Source organism: Gorilla gorilla, chromosome 10 (assembly GCF_029281585.2).
Source record: "Gorilla gorilla gorilla isolate KB3781 chromosome 10, NHGRI_mGorGor1-v2.1_pri, whole genome shotgun sequence".
NCBI classification, from domain to species: Eukaryota; Metazoa; Chordata; class Mammalia; order Primates; family Hominidae; genus Gorilla; species Gorilla gorilla.
Window position 1 is genome coordinate 44,830,463 of NC_073234.2, and position 22,519 is coordinate 44,852,981.

The 22,519-nt window shown below is 42.5% G+C and overlaps 1 protein-coding gene across 9 annotated transcripts in view; it reads right to left on the reverse strand.

Moving 5' to 3' along the window:
- Positions 1-9,521, reverse strand: part of RBMS2 (RNA binding motif single stranded interacting protein 2) — a 70,796-nt gene extending 61,275 nt beyond the window's left edge. For 2 of the 9 annotated variants that reach the window (XM_063694626.1, XM_063694625.1), the window contains exon 1: positions 9,237-9,512. In XM_063694626.1, the coding sequence (XP_063550696.1) occupies positions 9,237-9,302 (66 nt within the window). In that variant the 5' untranslated portion in view covers positions 9,303-9,512. Of the gene's footprint in view, positions 1-9,236 lie in introns of all 9 variants that reach the window. The other 7 variants (XM_055359343.2, XM_055359345.2, XR_010129486.1 and 4 more) reach the window with 6 other exon arrangements.
- Between the last annotated feature and the right edge of the window lie 12,998 nt (positions 9,522-22,519).

The following is a 22,519-nucleotide window of genomic DNA, read 5'->3' on the forward strand; positions in this document are numbered from 1 at the left end:
CACTAAATATGATAGCTTAATCACATTTATTAGGATATATATTTTTTGAGTATCTACTAGATAGGCCTAAGATGCTATATTAGGTATTTGGGGAGATAATAAACTGACTAACACTGTCTCTACCTTAAAGAGCTTACACTCTAGCAATGAAGATAAGACAATTACCTAAATGATTCCAATACAATGCAAAATTATATAAACACCATATAAGAAGCATAAAACATTATGGGGGTTCAGAAAAAAGTCCCCTTTGGAAAAAACAGTCCCCTCTGGGGCTGGGAATTGGAGGGATTAGCAGAAGCTTTATATAAGAGGTAATTTTCAACTGAACTTAAAGGGATGGGTAGGATTTTTAAAGACAGTTTTGACTGTGAGTTCTTAAAGGGCCACAGTCATGCCTTAACCCCAGGGCCTAGCATGCTGCAGCTGTTCAATAAACATAAGTAATATGAGTGAAGTAAACAAATGAAACGAAAGGCCATTCCGGAATTAAGCAACAACAACAAAAAGGATCAGAGGCTGAATGCATAAGGCACAAGAACAACAAAAAGATCAGAGTTGGAGGGACGTGACTATACATATTTTGAGAATAAGTACCAAGTAACTGGTCATGATTCTCTTTACATTTGTCTCCTACATCTCCCATCTTTAAGAAAATTATCTCAGCCAGGTGCAGTATCTCATGCCTGAAATCCCAGCACTTTAGGAGGCTGAGGTGAGAGAATCACTTGAGCCCAGGAGTTTGAGACCAGCCAGGGCAATATAGTGGGACCCCATCTGTACAAAAATTTAAAAATTAGCCAAGTGTGACGGCGTGAGCCGGTAGTCCCAGCTACTCGGGACACCAAGGTAGGAGAATCGCTTGAGCCCAGGAGGTTGAGGCTACAGTGAACCATGATTGCACCACTGTGTTCCAGCCTGGGCAACAGAGCAAAATGTTGCCTCAAAAAAAAAAAAAAACAAAAACAAAAAAAAAGGAAAAAGAAAATTCTCTCTTGACAGCACCGCTATCCTCTTCTAGCTTTTATCTCATTTCTCTGGTCCCTTTTTTTAAAATAACAACTCTACTGAGATATAATTCACATACCATACACGTCACCCATTTAAGTATAAATTCAGGACTAGGCACAATGGCTCATGCCTGTAATCCCAGCACTCTGGGAGGCCAAGGCAGGAGGATCGCTTGAGCCCAGGGGTTTGAGAGAAGCCTGAGCAACATAGCAAAAGCCTGTCTCTATAAAAAAAATTTTTTTTAATTAGCTGGGCATGTGGCACTGTAATCCCAGCTACTTGGGAGGCTGTGGCAGGAGGATCCCTTGAGCTCAGGAGTTTGAGGCTTTAGTAAGCTATGATTGTGCCACTGCACTCCAGCCTGGGCAACAGAGTGAGACCCTGTCTCTAAATAAAGAAAGCATAAATTCAATGGTACTTAGATCACAGAGTTGTGCAATCATAACCACAATTTTAGAACACTTCATTATCCCAAAAACAAACACAATACCCATTACCAGTCACTCCCTATTTCTCCACTAAGCCCTAGGCAACCACTAATCGACTTTCTGTCTCTATAGATTTCCGTATTCTGGGCATTTCCCATAAATGGAATCATACAACATGTAGTCTCTTATGACTGGCTTCTTTCATGAGCGTAATGTTTTTAAGGTTCATCCACATTTAGCATGTATCAGTATTCCATCCTTTTTTCTTTTTTTCTCCCCCCCTAGGGATTTGTTGTTGTTGTTGTTGTTGTTGTTGTTTTTGGGACAGAGTCTTGCTCTGTTGCACAAGCTGGAGTACAGTGGTGTGATCCACTGCAGTCTCCACCTCCCAGCCTCAAGCAATCCTACCACCTCAGCCTTCCGAGTAGCTGGGGCTACAGGTGTGTTGCACACCAGCACGCCTGGCTAATTTTTGTACTTTTTGTAGAGATGGGGTTTTGCTTTTGCCATGTTGCCCAGGCTGGTCTAGAGCTCCTGGGCTCAAGCAATCCACCTGCCTCGGGCTCCCAAAGTGCTGGGATTACAGGCATGAGAAACCACACTCAGCCTAGTACCCCAATCCTTATTATTGTTGAATAATATTTCATTGTATGGGCACACCGTGTATTTTATTTATCCATTCATCAGTTGATGGACATTTGGGTTGTTTCCACTCTGGACTATTATGAATAATGCTCCTATGAACATTTATGTACAGGTCTTTGTGTGAACATATGTTTCCATTTCTCTTGGGCATATATCTAGGAGTGGAATTCCTGGGTCTTTGCTTAACCTTTTGAGAACCTGCCAAGATGTTTTCCAAAGCAGCTGTACCATTTTACATTCCCACCAGAAGTGTATAAAGGTTCCAGTTACTCCACATATATTATGTCTCTCTTTCTTTCTTTCTTTTTTGATACAGAGTCTTGCTCTGTCACCCAGAATGAAGACAGTGGGGCAATCAACCGCAGCCTTGACCTGGGCTCAAGCAATCCTCCCACCTCAGCCTTCCAAGTATGAATAGCTAGGACTACAGGTGTATGCCACCACACCCAGCTAATTTTTGTATTTTTGTAGAGATGGGGTTTCACCATGTTGCCCGGGCTGGTCTCTAACTCCTGGGCAACACAGTGCCGAGGAGATATTTGTCCTTTCGATTATCTTTTTGATTATTCACTGTCTTTTTTATTATCTGTCTTTTTCATTATAAACAGCCTAGTGGGTGTGAAGTGGTATCTCATTGTGGCTTTATTTTATATTTCCTTGATGGCTAATGATGTTAAGCATCTTGCCATAGAGCCTGTGGATAAACATCGATTCAGATGTTTTGCCTACTTTCTATTTGGGTTCTGCTCTACATCTTAATCAATGTTCTTAAGAGATTAGTGTATATATACCATCTATACTTCCTTACTTGTTTTCACTCATCAACCTATTCCAACGTTGATTTTGCTCCCCATACCTCTGAAATTGCTTGTCAAAGTCATCAACCACCTTTACACTAACAAATTCAAAGACTATTCTTCAATCCTCATCTTCCAGCATTATAATTTTATGATTTGCACACTTGACTTTTTTTTTTTTGATACATGGTCTCGCTCAGTTGCCCAGGCTGCAATGCAGTGGCATGATCATGGCTCACTGTAGCCTCGACCTCTACCAGCTCAGGTGATCCTCCTGCCTCAGGCTCCTGAGCAGCTGGAACGACAGGCACACACCACCATATGTAGCTAATTTTTGTATCTTTTGTAGAGACTGGGTTTTGCCATGTTGTCCGGGCTGGTCTAGAACTCCTAGGTCAAGTGATCCTCCCACTTTGGCCTCCCAAAGTGCTGGAATTACAGGCATGAGCCACTGTGCCTGGCCATACTTGCCTTTTAATTCCAACTGACTTCTTAGTCCAGTTGATATTTTCCCTTGTCCTGTTTCTGTTCTGTATTTTTTGTTGTACTGCATACTGCATATTCTCCTATGGAATAAGAAATGTAAACCAGCAACCAAAGGGTATATCCAGAAAACTGCATTAACGTAACTGGCCAGTAGAGCAAATGTAACAGTATCAAGGGGGCATGGTTGGGGGGTGGCGGGGGATGGGGAAGATAAGGAAAGGCCAGACAGATAGTAGGTGTTGGGCTAGAGATTTGCACTTTGTTCAGCAGGTAATATATGGCCATTAAAGTTTTTGTTTGTTTTTGTTTTTGTTTGTTTTTGTTTTTTTTTTTTTTTTGAGATGGAGTCTCGCTGTTGTCGGCCCCAGGCTGAAGTGCAATGGCGCGATCTTGGCTCACTGCAACCTCTGCCTCCCAGGTTCCAGCAATTCTCCTGCCTCAGCCTCCCAAGTAACTGAGATTACTGGTGCCTGGCTAATTTTTGTATATTTAGTAGAGACGGGGTTTCACCCTGTTGGCCAGTCTGGTCTCAAACTCCTGACCTCAGGTGATCCACTCACCTTGGCCTCCCAAAGTGCTGGGATTACAGGCGTGAGCCACTGCGCCCGGCCTACCACTAAACTTTAACCATTTGAGTTAACTTATTACTGATAACAGAACAGCTGCCCCAGTCAAGAGATGTTAGACCTACAAGTTCTTAATTCTCAGTCCTATTACATTTGATTTGATGGAAACTAGAAGGAAAAGTAGTAAACATACACAGAGAAAATTCTCTATCCTGTTAGAAGTACTAAGTGAATCCAGCACTGTTTGTCACTTCTCTCTCCTGAGTAGACACTCTTGACAATCTCAGGTAACAAGCTTCTCAAAGAATGAGGATCTGGCAGTACCCACCAGTCAGCGTTACTTTCATCACCTCCTACTCCCCATCAGTCTTCAATATATTAACATTGAGAAGAAATAGAAATGTATGAAAAGTACGTTGGAGAAGGCAAATTATCCTAAGTTAAACACAGTCCCTTTTCTTTTTTTCCAAAGGAAATGGTTGTTGATCCTATGAGGAGTTAAATTATAATAACACATGCCAGAGAGATGATGTCAAGAAAGGCGTGGTTAGGCCCTTTACAAGTTTGAAATTCCTTTAGTCCCAAACATTTCCTCTTTCGATCTCACCTATACTCAAATCTCTCTACTTTGGCAACTTCTTCAAACATTGAAGAAACAGTGTTGAGACCCTGTCTCTTTTTACTTCAGCCTTTTTTTTTTTTTTAATGGACCAAGTTACTGAAGGGCATTAAAACTGATGTTTAAAAAAAAAAACACAAAATTATCTTGCAGAATCCCTCTTTGAAATCCACATTTTTCCCCTTCAGTAACTATTTTAATTCCAAAGAAAGGAAAAAAAAATTTAACACTACTTCCTGAGAAAAAAGTCTGCCTTTATTAGGCATTATACATTTGTTGACGGCATTCCCATATTTACCACCAGCCAATAAAGAGTAAGAAAACTATGACTGTCATGGGCTCCTCAGGAAACATCTTTCCTGATAAGTGAAGTATATATTTCAAAATAAAATAATCCTACCTTTTATGTTTTTTTATTTTTTATTTTATTTATTTATTTATTTTTGAGATGGAGTCTCACTCTGTTGCCCGGGCTGCAGTGCAGTGGCACAATCTCAGCTCACTGCAACATCCACCTCCTGGGTTCAAGTGATTCTCCTGCCTCAGCCTTCTGAGTAGCTGGGACTACAGGCGTGCACCACCATACCCGGCTAATTTTTGTATTTTCAGTATTGATGGGGTTTCATGTTGGCCAGGCTGGTCTCAAACTCCTGACCTCGAGCCATCTGCCCGCTTCCACCTCCCAAAGAGCTGGGATTACAGGCGTGAGCACCAAAGTTAAATTTTTACAATAACTTTCATTAGTTTCAGTAAGAAACAGTAACTTTTATATAAAAGTTATATATAGGTAGGGCGTGGTGGCTCACGCCTGTAATCCTAGCACTTTGGGAGGCCGAGGTGGGCAGGTCACTTGAGGTCAGGAGTTCGAGAACAGCCTGGCCGACATGGTGAAACGCCATCTCTACCAAAAATATAAAAAATTAGCCAGGCGTGGTGGTGGGCCTCTGTAATCCCAGCTACTCAGGAGGCTGAGGCAGAAGAATCGCTTGAACCCAGGAGTCGGAGGTTGCAGTGAGCTGAGATCGCCCCACTGCACTCCAGCCTGGGTGACAGAGCGAGACTCTGTCTCGAAAACAAACAACAAAAAAGTTATATATAAAAGTTGGCTGAGGTGGGAGGCTCGCTTAAGCCCAGGGGTTGGAGATTGTAGTGAGCCGAGATCATGGCACTGTCCTCCAGCCCAGACTGCAGAGTGATACCCTGTCTCAAAATAAATAAATAAATAAATAAATAAATAAATAAATAAATAAATAAATAAATGGGCCGGACAGTGGCTCACGCCTGTAATCCCAGCACTTTGGGAACCCGAGGCAGGCAGATTGCTTGAGGCCAGGAGTTCAAGACCAGCCTGGCCAACGTGGCAAAACCTCGTCTCTACTAAAATTACAAAATTTAGCTGGGCATGGTGGCGCACACTTGTAGTCCCAGCTACCCAGGAGGTTGAGGCGGGAGAATCGCTTGAACCCAGGAGACTGAGGTTGCAGGGAGCCAGGATCGCGCCACTGCACTCCAGCCTGGGTGACAGGGTAAGACTCTGTCTCAAAATAAATAAATAAACAAATAAAATTTAACTGAGTATGGAAAATACACAAATTACATAAGCAAATGCTTCTACAACCCTTTCCAAAACAGAAACACAGTAAGCCCTACTTGACAAGACAAAGAGCAACGTAATAATGCTGTAATTTAAAAACACCCTCCCTGGTCATCTAGTGTTGAGGAAAAAAATTAAGTAAAATAAAAATAAAAATATGGGGCCAGGCGCAGTGGCTCATGCCTGTAATCCCAGCACTTTGGGAGGCCGAGGCAGGCAGATTACCTGAGGTCAGGAGTTCAAGACCAGCCTGACCAACATGATGAAACCCCGTCTCTACTAAAAATACAAAAAAATTAGCTGGGCGTGGTGGCGGGCACCTGTAATCCCAACTAGTCAGAAAGCTGAGGCAGGAGAATCACTTGAACCCAGGAGGCGGAGGTTGCAGTGAGCCGAAATCGCGCCACTGCATTCCAGCCTGGGCGCGACAGAGCAAGACTCCATCTCAAATAAATAAATAAAAATATGGGCCAGGCTTGGTGACTCAAAGTATAATCTCAGCACTTTGGGAGTCCGAGGCAGGCAGATCACTTGAGGTCAGGAGTTTGAGACCAGCCTGGCCAACATGGTGAAACCCCGTCTCTACTAAGAACACAAAAAAATTGTCCGGGTGTGGTGGCACTCCTGTAGTTCCAGCTACTCGTGAGGCTGAGGCAGAATTGCTTGAACCTGGGAGACGGAGGCTGCAGTGAGCTGAGATCACATCACTGCACTCCAGCCTGGGTGACAGAGCGAGACTCCATCTCAAAAAAAAAAAAGTAAAAATAAAAATATGAAAACCCTCCACGTTCACAAACTTATATAGGCACAAAAGGAGTCATATGCATAGCCACAGAGTGATGCACAGATACAGCATCCTTACATCTGATCATAACATTGACTTATAAGAACCCAAAGAATTGACAAATACATTAGTAATTAGTAATTATGTATCTACCTATCCTCCCCAACCAATTCCAACAATTCCTGAATTGTCAAACCTTACTAAGAGATTTCAACCCAAACCCACAACCATACCTCTTGTCCCATATACTATCCTAGATTTAGAAACTAGTTAACTTTTTCCTATACTCCAAGGTGGGAGAGGGAGCAGAGAGCAAAAAGAGATTTTTAGATAGCTTCAAATACGTGAAACCTCTAATAGGGAAGCAATTCATTTTGGGAATTCATTTTATTTTAATGAGTTCTGGGTAACCTGAGAGAACTAGGAGGGAAAAAAATCAGGAAAGAAATTTTCACATGGTACTCTACAAGGTTTGAAAAGAATAAAGACACGTGAAATATTTCCCTTTCAAATATATACATATAATATATAATGTGTTATCTATACATATATTTGATAAAGGGATGTCAGTATATGTACATATAAACATATATTGATAACCAACAAATATGTATAAACTCATATTTCATTTCTTTTTGAGATGGAGTCTTGCTCTGTCACCCAGGCTGGAGTGCAGTGGCACAATCCTGGCTCATTGCAACCTCTGTCCCCCAGGTTCAAGTGATTCTCCTGCTTCAGCCTCCTGAGTAGCTGGGATTACAGGCGCGTGCCACCAAGCCCAGCTAATTTGGGGTTTCACATGTTGACCAGGCTGGTCTCGAACTCCTGACCTCAAGTGATCCACGTGCCTTGGCCTCCCAAGTGCTGGGATTACAGGCATAAGCCACCATGCCCAGCCTCATTTTTTTTTTAAAGTAAATTTTATTGTGTATATTTAAGGTATACAACATGTTATGGGATACATATAGATAGTAGAAAGGTTACTATAGTGAAGTAAATTAATCATCCCATATAATTGTCCCTTTTGTTTCTTTTTGGGGCAAGAGGAGCTAAAGTCTGCTTATTTAGCATGAATCCCATATACAGTACAACTTTATCATCTATAGTCCTCATGTTGTACATTGGATCTCAGGATTTGTTCATCCTACATATCTACTACTTTGTATCCCATGACCTATAGCTCCCCATTTCCTCTCCCCTCTACCCATATTTCTTCAGGATATAAACAAAATGAGTACCACACAGACTAAGTCCATAAATCAACATTAAGTGTTTTGGGTCTAAACATTTACCCACTGCATTGATCAGACACTTGTGTGTAAATCCACCTCTAATGGTCTCATTAGGTACATGAGAAAGCAGCAGGAATCGTTCCTCACCCTCCAACATTCCACTAGATGAGCAAAAGATTCCCTAAATGTCTATGTCACATTTTTTCTTCAAAGAACAGCTACAACACAAAGAGAGGGTAAAGAGTCTTCTTCCTGCTACAGCATGAAATTCCTCCTAATCAGTATGCTGTGCGCCCTGAAATGCCAGAAACTGCCAAATATATTCCTTGTCAAATATGGACAAGATTGTCCATCTCTCCCCATGTGCCCAAGGACAGCACAATTCTCTGGCAGCCATGGGTTAATCATAAAGACTCCTAGGATCACTGCAAAGTCTGGCTATCTGCAGAGGTCCAAGTATCAGTTCAAATACAAGATCCAAAGTATCACAGCGCTCTGTGCCTTAATCCCAAGGTGCGATGTCTCTCAAGACTCCTTCTCTATAGGCTGGGTGGGGTAGGATCTGTAGTCTAGAAGAGTATACCCAGCTCTTGATAAACTGTTGTGGTTTCTCTGACTATCTATGATTTCAGCTATCTAATACTACTGGTGGTATGGGTAGGAGGGAAGGTTGGGGAGAGAATGGAAACAGTTAATCAAAAAATAAAATAATCTTGTGGGGTGGGGTGGACTGGGGGACAGGGTCTGAAATGACATATTATCCTTGTGGAGATTGATACATCAGCAGGAAGTCAAACTAACTTCATTTCATAAGGATACAAACTTGCAAGCTTGATTTGTTTTTAATTCCCCTGTCTTTTCAGGCCTCGCAGAGACTGAAAGTTCCCTGAACTCCAGAACCAGTTGAGGAAAGATGCAGAAAGCAGTAGTGGAAAAGGGAGAAGCGCGGTGAGGAATTAGGAATCTTGAGAGAGGAATCCCCTTCCCCTCTTTAAAAAGAATGTAAAAACCAAGGGCATTGCAAGATCCCCAGAAAAAGAAGTAGCTAGATACCAAAAAAGCGCTTTTCCCTACCTTCTTGTTGTTTCTATTGTAGCCAAAAGTCGAAATCCCGGGCCTGGAAGTCACGGATAGCAGCATTTTCTCTTTAATGTTAGGGAACGAGTGAGAGAGAGAGAGAGAGAAAGGGAGGGGGTAAGAAAGACGGGGAGGGAGGGAGGAGGAGAGCGAGGGAAAGGGGGAGAGGGAGGGAGGAAAAAAGGGAGGGGGAGGAGAAAGGAGGAGAAAAGGAGCAGGAGGAGAGAGATGAAGGGGGGCTGCGGGCAGAGAATGAGCTCGGGCTGCTCCTTTACGTCACTGAGAGAAGTTAACAGAGTCTGAATGAGGCAGAGGCACTTCCACTGGGTCCTAATGCCCAAGATGTTATTTTTTCGTTTGCTTTTCATAGTCTCAGGAGTGAAAGCTAGAAAGAAGAGTTCTTAGGTCTAACCCCTTTCAAATTTATCCCCTTTCCTCTATGAACAAGTTCCGATTCTCATATAAAGAAAATGAGGGCTTTATTTCCACCCTTAGATCTCAGCTATAAGATTTCAAGCTTGATTTTAAAGGGGCTCCTGAGACATTGCCTTGGAGAACACGCAAAAAAAAAAAAAAAAAAAAAAAAAACAGAGTTAGAGACAGAGTGTGTGAGATAAGCTCAGGGCTTCCCCTACTTTACACTTACAGTCTTTTTCTTTTTTCTTTTTTTTTTTGAGACAGAGTTTTACTCTGTCACCCAGGCTGAAGTGCAGTGGTGCAATCCCGGATCCGGCTCACTGCAACCTCCACCTTCCGCAATTCTCCTGCCTCAGCCTCTCGAGTAGCTGGGATTACAGGTGACCACCACCACACCCAGCTGATTTTTGTATTTTTTAGTAGGGATGGGGTTTCGCCATCTTGGCCAGGCTGGTCTCGAACTCCTGACCTCAAGTGATCCACCCACTCAACCTCCCAAAGTGCTGGGATTACAGGCATGAGCCACCACCCCTGGCCCATTTATAGTGATCTTAATGTACAAAGGAACAAAGAGAGGAACACACCAGAGAGCAGAGCTAAGCAAAACAGAGTATGGGGTATGACTAGTTTCAGATCCTTAGATGTGTTTCTCTTGGGTCACACCAACGGGCTGATGCCCCTCACTCCTATTTCAGATTCTCCGAGGAATGAGTTCATACTTAAGAAGGAATTATCAAACTGGACTATATCATGAAACTTGGTGCCTAGTCATTTCTCTAACAATTGCAGGCTATCTTATTTAACACTTTACCCTACTATTTCCTCCTCTTTAAGATCCATGAAACTGAAACAATTACAGTAACTCACCAAACCTGGAGTTTATGTCTAAATTGAAGTCTACAGTTGGGATGTCTGCTTTGAGTTGTCTTTGAGCTGTTTAAAAAAAAAAAAAAAAAGAAGCATATGCTTCAACAGAATAAAAACACAAAATTCTTAGGAAGGAATATAAATTTCAGAGTCAAGAACCTAATAGAGTTGCAACACTTACCTCTACTAGTTTCCAAAGAATGTCTTTGTAGGCGTAACCTTAACAAGAAAGGAAACCAAAAACTTAAGAATGATATCCAGTAACCCCTACCAATCCAAGTGCAATAGGGATGTAAAATGAAAGCCTTCAAATCCCTTCATAAGGCCACCTTGCTGCCATCCTAAGTAGTTTCTTGAGACATAAGTTAACCCTGTCTGTTTTGTGACAACAAATATTAAGCCCAAACCCTCCCTCAAACGAAGTTCTGGTCTCTATTCTAGTTTCCCTGTCACTTTTTTGCTATGACAATGGAACAGACAGTATTAGTATTGTGCAGAGTAAATATACATACCCTACCCCCAATCTCTAACTTTCATTTCCAATAGGACAGGAAGTGCCTGCTCAGCTCAGGGGACACAGGAAGGGTGGGAGAGCCTCAGTGTGGGAATTGTAACTGAGACTAGAAACACAGCAGCCAAATGCAGTAAATAAATAAATGAAGGCATCACTCAGTGATATCTTTTTTTTTTTTTTCTGAGACAGAGTCTTGCTCTGTTGCCCAGGCTAGAGTGCAGTGGTGCTATCTTGGCTCACCGCAACCTCTGCCTCCCGGGTTCAAGTGATTCTCCTGCCTCAGCCTCCCGAGTAGCTGAGACTACAGGCATGCGCCACCATGCCCGGCTAATTTTTTTGTATTTTTAGTAGAGACGGGGTTTCACCTTGTTGGCCAGACTGGTCTCAAACTCCCGACCTCAGGTGATCTGCCCGCCTTGGCCTCCCAAAGTGCTGGGATTACAGGAGTGAGCCACCGCGCCCGGCCCATATATATATATTTTTTTAAGTCATTTTTCTGCTCTCAGAGACTCTCATTAACCAATTTATCCTTGCTGTTTAGGCCCTTGGATGATATCTTCTCCTTTACCCTAACAATGTGGTACAGAAATCTTTCTCTTGAAGGCCTGATTCATAAAGGCAATCAACCCAATTTAACTTTTTTTTTAAGTCTAATTTTTCTTTCTACTCTTTTTTTCCCCCTGAGACAGAGTCTCGCTCTGTCGCCAGGCTGGAGTGCAGTGGTGCAATCTTGGCTCACTGAAACCTCTGCCCCCCAGGTTCAAACGATTCTCCTGCCTTAGCCTCCTGAGTAGCTGGTACTACAGGCAAGTGCCACGACGCCCAGCTAATTTTTGTATTTTTAGTGGAGACGGGGTTTCACCATGTTGGCCAGGATGGTCTTGATCTCTTGACCTCATGATCTGGCCACCTCGGCCTCCCAAAGTGCTGGGATTACAGGCGTAAGCCACGGCGCCTGGCCTTTTTTTTTCTTTTTTGAGACGGAATATCGCTCTGTCGCCCAGGCTGGAGTGCAGTGGCATGACCTTGACTCACTGCAAGCTCCGCCTCCCGGGTTCAAGCGATTCTTCTGTCTCAGCCTCCTGAGTAGCTGGGATCACAGGCACACGCTGCCAAGCCTGGCTAATTTTTTGTATTTTAGTAGAGACGGGGTTTCACTGTGTTGCCCAGGCCTGTCTCAAATTCCTGAGCTCAGGCAATCCACTCGCTTTGGTCTCCGAAAGTGCTGGGATTACAGGCATGAGCCACTGCAACCAGCGGAGAATTTTCTTTTTATAATAGTCATCCTAATAGGTGTGAGGTGGTATCTCATTGCAGGTTTTCTGGATGTTGTTGTTTGTAAACAGACAGTTTATAATTGTATGTATTTATGGGTACAAAGTGAAGTTATGACTTATACATATAATGTGGAATAATTCAAGCTAATTAACATATCTATCACCTCAAATACTTATTATTATTATTATTTTTTTAGACAGGGTCTGGCTCTGTCGCCTGGGCTGGAGTACAGTGGTGCGATCTCCGCTTACTGCAGCCTCTGCCTCCCAGGCTCATTATCTTTTTTTTTTTTTTGAGACAGAGTGTCGCTCTCTCACCCAGGCTGGAGTGCAGTGACATGATCTCAGCTCACTGCAATCTCGACCTCTCGGGTTCAAGCCATTCTCTTGCCTCAGCCTCCCAAGTAGCTGGAATTACAGGCGCGCAACCACCACGCCTGGCTAATTTTTGTATTTTCAGTAGAGACAGGGTTTCATCATGTTGGCCAGGCTGGTCTCGAAATCCTGACCTCAAGTGATCCACCTGCCTCAGCCATCCAGAGTGCTGGGATTACAGGTGTGAGCCACTGCGCCCAGCCTACTTATCATTTTTTGTGGTGAGATCATCTGAAATTTACTCTTTTAGCAATTTTGAAATGTATAATACACTATTATTAACAATTTTCACCACACGTGCAATAGAGCTCACAAAAAAAAAAAAAAACTTATTCCTCCTAAGATTTTGTACAGTTTGACCAGCATCTCCCCATTTCCTCCATCCCCCGGTTTCTTTTTTTTTTTTTTTTTTGAGACGTAGTCTCACTCTGTTGCCCAAGCTGGAGTGCAATGGCGTGATCTTGGCTCACTGCAACCTCCACCTCCCAGGTTCAAGCGATTCTCTTGCCTCAGCCTCCCAAGTGGCTGGGACTACAGGCATGTGCCACCATGCCCGGCTGATTTTTGTATTCTTAGTAGACATGGGGTTTCACTATGTTGGCCAGGCTGGTCTTGAACTCCTGGTCTCGTGATCTACCTGCTTCGGTCTCCCAAAGTGTTGGGTTTACAGGCATGAGCCACCAAGCCCGGCCGGTCCCCTAGCTTTCTGTAACCACCATTCTATTTTCTGCTACCATGAGTTGATTGTTTTAGATTCTATGTATAAGTGAGAAATTACAGTATTTGTCTTCTTGTGCCTGGCTTATTTCACTTAATATAATGTTCTCCAATTCCATCTATGTTGTCACAAATGACAGATTTCCTTCTTTTTTAAAGCTGAGGCTGAGTGAGGTGGCTCACAACCTATAATCCCAGCACTTTGGGAAGCCAAGGTGGGAGGATCACTTGAGCCCAGGAGTTCAAGACTAGTCCAGGCAACGTAGTGAGACCCCATCTATACAAAAAATAAAAAAAATTAGCCAGGTATGGTAGTGCACGCCTGCGGTCCCAGCTACTTGGGAGGCTGAGGTGGGAGGATTACTTGAGTCCAGGAGTTCAAGGCTGCAGTGAGCCATGATCACGCCACTGCACTCCAGCATGGGTGACAGAGTGAGATCCCGTCTCAAAAAAATTAATAAAATTGAATAGTACTCCATTGTGTATATATAGCATATTTTCTTTATTCATTAATCTGTTGATGAACACTTAGGTTGATTCCATAACTTGGCTACTCTAAATAGTGCTGCAGTAAACATGGGAATGCAGACATCTCTTCAATGAACTGATTTCAAATCTTTTGGGTAAATACCCAGAAGTGACATTGCTGTTCTTGAACAAGCAAGACCAGGCTGGTCTTGAACTCATGGTCTCAAGCGATCCTCCCACTTTGACTTCCCAAAGTGCTGGGTTACAGGCATGAGCCACTGCACCCAGCCCAATTCTAATATTCCTAGTGTGTTATATTCTCACTTTCATTCCTTAATGCTTAATGATCCCTTAGAATGTAAAGAAGTTGAGACCTCACCCTTAAAAAAAAAAGGGGGGAGGGTAGGGGCAAGAGACCAGGCATAGTGGTTCACGCCTGTAATCCAGCACTTTGGGAGGCTAAGGTGGTTGGATTGCTTGAGCTTAGGAGCCCAAGACCAGCTGGACAACATGGTGAGAGCCTCATCTCTATTAAAAAAAAAAAATTTTTGTTTTAAATAGTTCATGCCAAGCACATGGCTCATGTCTATAATCGCAGCTACTCAGGAGGCTGAGGCAAGAGGATAGCTTGAGGCCAGGAGTTCCAAGACCATACCTGTAACAGAGCAAGACTCTGTCTCTAAAAAAATTGAAATTAAAAAAAAATCAGCTAAGTGTGGTTGTGTGCACCTATAGTCCCGGCTACTGGGGAGGCTGAGACAGAGGGATTAGTTGAGCCCAGGCGTTCAAGGCTGCAGTAAACTGTGATCTGTCACAACACTCCAGCCTGGGTGACAGAGAGAGACCCCATTTCTTAAAAAATGCATAAATAAATATGTAATAAAATAAAAAGTTTAAAAAATAAAACAAATTAAGAAAAAATTAAAAACAATTAGAAACCATGGGTTTTAGAAAAAGGCAGACCTGAGTTCAAATCCTGACACCAGGCTGGACACAGTAGCTCACGCCTGTAATCCCAGCACTTTGGGAGGCCGAGGCGGGCGGATCACTTTAGGCCAGGAGTTTGAGACCAGCCTGGCCAACATGGCAAAACGCTGTCTGTACTGAAAATACAAAAATTAGCTGGGTGTGGTGCAAGCCTGTAATCCCAGCTACTCAGAAGGCTGAGGCACAAGAATCACTTGAACCTGGGAGGCAGAGATTGCAGTGAGCCGAGATTGCTCCACTGCACTCCAGCCTGGGTGACAGAGCAAGACTATTTCTAAAAAAGAAAATTAAAATCCTGACACCACTGTTAGTTACTACTTATATGACTTTAGACCAAGTTACTTAACATCTCTCATTCACCCACGTGCAAAATGAAGATAATACTTCATTAGCCTTTGGAATCAGACCTAAATTCTGATCCACACCTATCACTCACAAGCTGAGTGACACTGGGAGAAATTACCTCACATATCTGAACCCTACTTTTCTCATCTGTAAAATGAAATAATAAATAGTATCTACTCCCTAAAATTGTAGTGAAATGAAATAAGGCAATGCATATAAAGCCCTTAAGAAGGTGACTGACACTTGGTAAACACTCAATAGATGCTAGCTTCATTGTGATTAATTACTCTACCGCCTGCCAGCGTGTATCCCTCTGGGTATCATATAACCCAAATTTGAAGATCCGAGGTGAGCAATTCCAAAAACTGGCATCTTAGTTACATTCAAAAGATTATCCTAGAATCAAGCAGGCTAAACTACATACCTTGAAAAGTTTCAGGGATCATCCAATCTAATTTCTTCCCTCTCTCCCATAAGCATACAACCTGATTATTAATAAATTATTTTCATAATTCTCAATCTCCTGGAAATTGGTAGAATATGTCTTATCTCTAGAAAAAAAAGGAAACAACATAATACAAAATCAAAAATCACTAGATACAAGACACCCCAGCACCCATTTCTCTTTGAGTCCTACCATCCAAGAAATAAAAACAAATCTGGCAGAAAAAAAGGAGGACTTCCATGCATCCTAAGATTTAACCCCAGTCCTCTACTCTACAAGTAGAGAATATCAGATAGAAGGGAGATAAAAGAAGGATCTAATCCAATAAACTCTACTTATGTGAACTAATACAAAAACCTAAATTTTTGTTTGTTTGTTTGTTTTTGAGACAGAGTCTCTCTCTGTCACCCAGGCTGGAGTACAACGGCATGATCTTGGCTCACTGCAACCTCCACCTCCTGGGTTCAAGCAATTATCCTGCCTCAGCTTCCTAAGTGGGATTACAGGCGCTTGCTACCACACCCGGCTAATTTTTTGTATTTTTAGTAGAGACAGGGTTTCACCATTTTGGCCAGTCTGGTCTCGAACTCCTGACCTCAGGCGATCCACCCGCCTTGGCCTCCCAAAGTGCTGGGATTACAGGTGTGAACCACGGCACCCGGCCTAAAAATCTAAATTTTTATAATCTAGTAAGTTAGGACCACAGAAGTAAAATGACCCAGATATGCAAACTGATGCCAAAGGTGTATTATGTTAAAGAGCACCAACAAAACTGGAAACTAAATCCTTCATTCTGGTGAGTATATATATTATAAACATATATTTTTTTTATGACAGGGTCTCACTCTGTCACCTAGGCTGGAGTGCAGTAGCACAGTCACGGCTCACAACAGGCAGCTTTGACTTCCCCAGGTTCAGGTGATCCTCGCACCCACCCCACCCCTCCCCACCCTGTAGCTGGGACTACAGGCATGCACCACCACACCTGGCTAACTTTTGTAATTTTTTTTTTTTTTTTTTTTGGTAGAGACGGGATTTCATCATGTTGCCCAGGCTGGTCTTGAATTCCTCAGCTCAAGCAATTTGCCCACCTCAGTCTCTAAAACTGCTGGCATTACAGGTGAGTATATTTGTAAAGGAGTTATGGAATTCTGTGGAAATGATGGGGAAGGTAATGGTGTTCTGTGGTTAGATTCAGGAAGTATACGGGAGGAGGAAGAATCCTACTTCCTCCAGTGTATTTACTTTGACGCTCTTCTGCTTTGCCCATTACATTGCCCACATTTTTCCAGATTTAGTCAATGCCTCTCTAATTCTTGGTTCTCATGAACCCAGCACTCAGGAATTGTTTTGAAGGGAAAAAAGCAAAATGAGGGTTATCTGTAACTTCTTTGGGGAAGAGACATTTGTACCTGATTCAATATAGGCTTGTTTGTGATTTCTCCAGAAAAACAACTCTTTTAAACAAGTGTCCAAGGTGAAGGAGTAGGGGCTAGATCAACCCCAAAATGTAGCTGAAAAATGTCCCAGCACTTTGGGAGGCTGAGGTGGGCAGATTGCTTCAGTCCAGGAGTTCAAGACCAATGTGGGCAACATGGCAAAACCCCATTTCTGCTAAAAATACAAAAAACTAGCCAGGCATGGTAGTGCATATCTGTAGTCCCAACTCCTCAGGAGGCTGAGTTGGGAGAGCCACCTGAGCCTGGGAGGTCGAGGCTGCAGTGAGCTGAGATGGTGCCACTGTACTCCAGCCCAGGCAACCAAAGTGAGATCCTGTCTCAAAATAAAAGAAAAAGAAAAATAAAGAAAAATGTTTGCATGCCTCTATTGGCCCCTCCATATCAGAGTGGAGAATTCAGAAGAATGTATTACCTGTAGATGTGCTGGACCCTAGCCAGACATTCCAATGGAGACAGGCTGGTGTGGTATATGTGGTTGAAAGCAATGAGACAGGTCAGTTTGCATGTGAGGCTCTGATTGTGGCTAAGAGACCTGAACAAGGTACATTAGAGCCAAAGAAACATTTTTTCCCTAGGTATAAATACTCCCTGTGGATTATCTTCTCATTCCACTGATTAACTTTTGTGTCCAAAAGGCTATGTAATGGAAATAGTCCAAAAAGTTGAGTTTATTGGCCAGGCGCGGTGGCTTATGCCTGTAATCCTGGCACTTTGGGAGGCTGAGGTGGACGGATCACTTGAGGTGAGGAGTTCGAGACCAGCCTAGTCAACATAGTGAAACCCTGTCTCTACTAAAAATACAAAAATTAGCCAGGTGTGGTGGCACACGCCTGTAATCCCAGCTACTTGGGAGACTGAGGCAGGAGAATCGCTTGAACCTGGGAGGCAGAGGTTGCAGTGAGCTGAGATCATGCCACTGCACTCCAGCCTGGGCAACAGAGTGAGACTCTGTCTCAAAAAAAAAAAAAAAAAGCTGAGTTCATTTCCTGGTAAAAAAGATGAGATTATGTCTTAGGGAAAAGTAAAAAACAAAACAAAACAAAACAAAACAAACAAACAAAAACAGTTTATTGAACATACCAGTTTCCTTAGGCAAGAAATGTTAATGTGCTACATCAAACAATAAAGCAAAGCTTGGCCATGACCCCTTCTGATGTAGGATGGAATGACAAAATTGGTCTAAAACAAAAAATTGGAAAAGTTTGTCTTTTTACCTCTTTGACTTACCTCACTGGCAAACAAGGAAAAAGACAGCTCTGAAGAATTATTTCTTTCACACCTGGATATCAGTGTTAACAGGCTCTCTTCTCCTAGAGCAACAGATATTCCTGGACAAACATTGCTACAGAGAATATTCTAATAAAATTGTCAAATGGACTTTTCCTTTGCCGGACGCTGAAGGAATACAGGAACTAAATCATTTAGAATCACTGGGCTAGAAAATTAGCATATTGTAGAAAGAAAAGACTAGAATGAATTCTATGTAACCCAGAATATACTACATTGATTATATGGTGGTATTCATTGTATTCTCTTTTTATTTTTATTTTATCACCTACCAGAAAGATATATTCTCTAAATGTGTGTTTCCTTCACACCCGAGGCATTAGTTTTGCTTGGCCTTGGCCTCATCTATCCCTAAAATAAACAACTCAGATGATCCCAATAGGGCCCACAACTGATTCAACAATTAGGCTGAATCAAATGAAACTGCTGTCTCCATAGGTCAAATCTTAATCTTTTCATATCATTGAATACTAGCAATTTCATATGGTTAAATCTAAATATTGCAAGAAGTATGAGACTGCGGGGATGATACTGAGCCAAAACAGTAATTAATTGGATAGTTCCTTCCCCTTGTCCTCTCTCATTTTCAGATTAAGAAAACAAATCCCAGAGAGGCAAGCTCACTTACACAAGGTCATAGGGGTCAAATAGCAGCATAAGTGACACCAGAATCCAGATTTCTTCTTCTTCTTTTGTTTTTTTTTTTCTTTTTTTGAGATGGAGTCTCACTCTGTTGCCCAGGCTGGAGTGCAATGGCGCGATCTTGGCTCACTGCAACCTCCGCCTCCTGGGTTCAAGCAATTCCCCTGCCTCAGCCTCTGGAGCAGCTGGGATTACAGGCACATGTCACCATGCCTGGCTAATTTTTGTGTTTTTAATAGAGACGGGGTTTCACCATGTTGGCCAGGCTGGTCTCAAACTCCTAACCTCAGGTGATCTGCCCTCCTCGGCCTCCCAAAGTGTTGGGATTATAGCTGTGAGCCACTGCTCCTGGCCAGAATTCAGATTTCTTGACTCAATTCTATCCTTTCTATTTGCCCGTAAAATTAAAAATTCCAGTAAATATGTACTTTGGGGTCAGAAATAATAAAGGAATAATCCTAGGAATCCAGAAGTGAAAGATTCAACTATTTTCCTCAAGCCAGCCCCTTACCTCAAGTAGTAGTCATATTCAATATTCTGACTTATTCTTAACTTACACACTGGGTAATATTTCTAGGGATAAACTTACAACACAAACAGCAAGAGGTTTGTTGAAAACCACATTTGCTGAGAAGCACTCCTAATGAAGATTCTACCTGAGTTTTGATTCACTATATATTTAGAAGATAATTTGCTTGAAATCTGATTTCCAGATAATTAGGACCATATCCCAAAACTCTCAGGTGAAACATAAGATTTGAATGTAAGGGCTGGGCACAGTGGCTCACACCTGTAATCCCAGCACTTTGGGAGGCAGAGGCAGGCAGATCACTTGAGGTCAGAAGTTCAAGACCAGCCTGGCCAACATGGTGAAACCCTATCTCTACTAAAAATACAAAAAAATTAGTCGGGCATGGTGGTGTGGCCCTGTAGTCCCAGCTACTCGGGAGTCTGCCGCAGGAGAATCACTTGAACCCAGAGGCAGAGGTTGCAGTGAGCCGAGATTGCGCTACTGCACTCTAGCCTGGGCAACAGAGGGAGACTCTGTCTCAAAAAAAAAAGGGAGAGAGAGAGAGAGATTTGAATGTAAGAAATAATTGTTTTTCTATTTTTCCTGTTCATATGGTGCTGAAAAAGTAATTGTTAAAATATAAATATACATTAGTTATAAGGTCACTAGTCATGAGCAGCCTTCACCAGAAGCATAAGCTTGATGAGGACAGAGACCGTGACTGTTTTGTACACCATTATATCCTTAGCATTCAGCAGGACCTGGCTAATTTAAAATTTTAAAATATTTGTTAAATGAATAAATGGACTGTCTCAGAACACAAAATTTACATCTGAAAAAAATGTTACTAATTAAAAATGGTAAGACTGGGCGCAGTGGCTCACACCTGTAATCCCAGCACTTTGGGAGGCTGAGGTGGGTGGATCATGAGGTCAGGAGATCGAGACCATCCTGGCTAACACGGTGAAACCCCGTCTCTACTAAAAATACAAAAAAAATGAGCCGGGCGTGGTGGTGGGCACCTGTAGTCCCAGCTACTCGGGAGGCTGAGGCAGGAGAATGGTGGGAACCCAGAAGGCAGAGCTTGCAGTGAGCCAAGATCCCACCACTGCACTCCAGCCTGGGCAACAGAGCGAGACTCCGTCTCAAAGAAAAAAAAAAAAGGTCAAAGTAGTGCTGGCAGTGATGGAATGGCACATTAGAACATCTAGGAGCTTTTCCTTTTATGTTTACAATATATTGTTTTCTTTTTTTCTCTTTTTGTTTTTTGAGACACGGTCCTCTAGTGATCCTCCTGCCTCGGCACCACCCCCCAACAAATAGCGAGGACTACAGGCACATGCCACCAGGCCTGGCTAATTTTTAAATTTGTTATAGAGACAGGGTTCTTAATATGTTGCCCAGGCTAGTCTCAAACTCATGGCCTTAAGGGAGATCCTCCTGCCTCAGCCTTCCAAAGTGCTGGGATTACAGGTATGAGCCACCATGCCTGGCCTGATTTTTTTTTTATTGCCTATTTTTGTGTCTTGGAAGTCAGAGAGCTTGAACTTACCTGTGTCTCCTAATAGTAGAGTAACCCCACTCCCACCTGTGGACTAAAGTTAAACTGCCATTAAAGACATCACATCAAGAGCTCCATTACAAATTTGTATTCCTATAACACTTTGTTTGAAATTTTCATAGGCTACTTTCTTTTTTTGAGACAGAATATTGCTCTGTTGCCCAGGCTGGAGTGCAGCAGCACAATCTTGACTCATGCAGCCTCTGCCTCCCAGGTGCAAGCAATTCTCCTGCCTCAGCCTCCCCAGTAGCTGGGATTACAGGTGCATGCTACCATGCCCGGCTAATTTTTGTATTTTTAGTAGAGATGGGGTTTTGCCATGTTGGCCAGGCTGGTCTCGAACTCCTGACCTCAAGTAATCTGCCTGCCTCAGCCTCCCAAAGTGCTGGGATTACAGGTGTGAGCCACGACAGCCGGCCTTTTTAGGCTATTTTGGACTCTGCTTCACAGTTCCGCTTCCACCTCTTGCTCCTAGATTGTCAACTCCTAGAAGCTGGATTGTCAACTCCTAGAAGGCAGGCACCAACTTTACTAATCTTATTATCATTAACAGCTAAACATAGTTTAACTCGAGATTATTCACTGAAAGAATACAATTTTCACTTTTTAAGTATTTCACCTTCAGTGGGAAAGTGAGCGCCCAATAAATATAACAGTAAGAGAAACACTGCCACCTCCTGGGTAAAACGGGTTGTGTCTCCTTTAGCAAATACTGGGAAAAGAAAGTATAGAATTTGTAGTGGGTAGATCAGAAGTTTGAAATTCAAACCCAGCTCTACTGCTTGCTGTGTTAGTATATGTGCTGACAAAGTGGGCACCCACTTGCTGTGTTAAACTGGAAAGTCACATTCTTAAAACATCAGTTTCCTCTTCTACAAAATGGGCATATAAGTAGTATCTGTACACTTCTTAATATACTACTCTGTTTAATGGGCATCTAATAAGTATCAGTCCTGCTTATCTCTCAGGGATTATCAAGGCAGTCAAATCAGGTGACTATAAAGTACTTTGTTTAATATATAGTATTTTACTATATAAAAGTACTTTATTATATAGTATTTTACGAATATGAAATATATTTTTCACCTATACTTGATATTTACTACACCATGTTGAATATAACAAATCCATCTTATTTTTTACTGTAAACTTGGGTTATGAACCTGCAGCTAGAGAGTCAAAGCAAACTTGTCAAATTTTAGATTGCTAAAGACAAACTTCTTTTTTTTTTTTTTTTTTTTTTTTTGAGATAGGGTCTTGCTCCATCGCCCAGGCTGGAGTGAAGTGCCTTGATTATGCCTCGCTGCAGCCTTGACATCCTGGGCTCAACTGATCCTCCCACCCATGCCTCCTGAGTAGCTGGGACTACAGGCACATGCCACCATGCCTCACTAATTAAAAACAAAA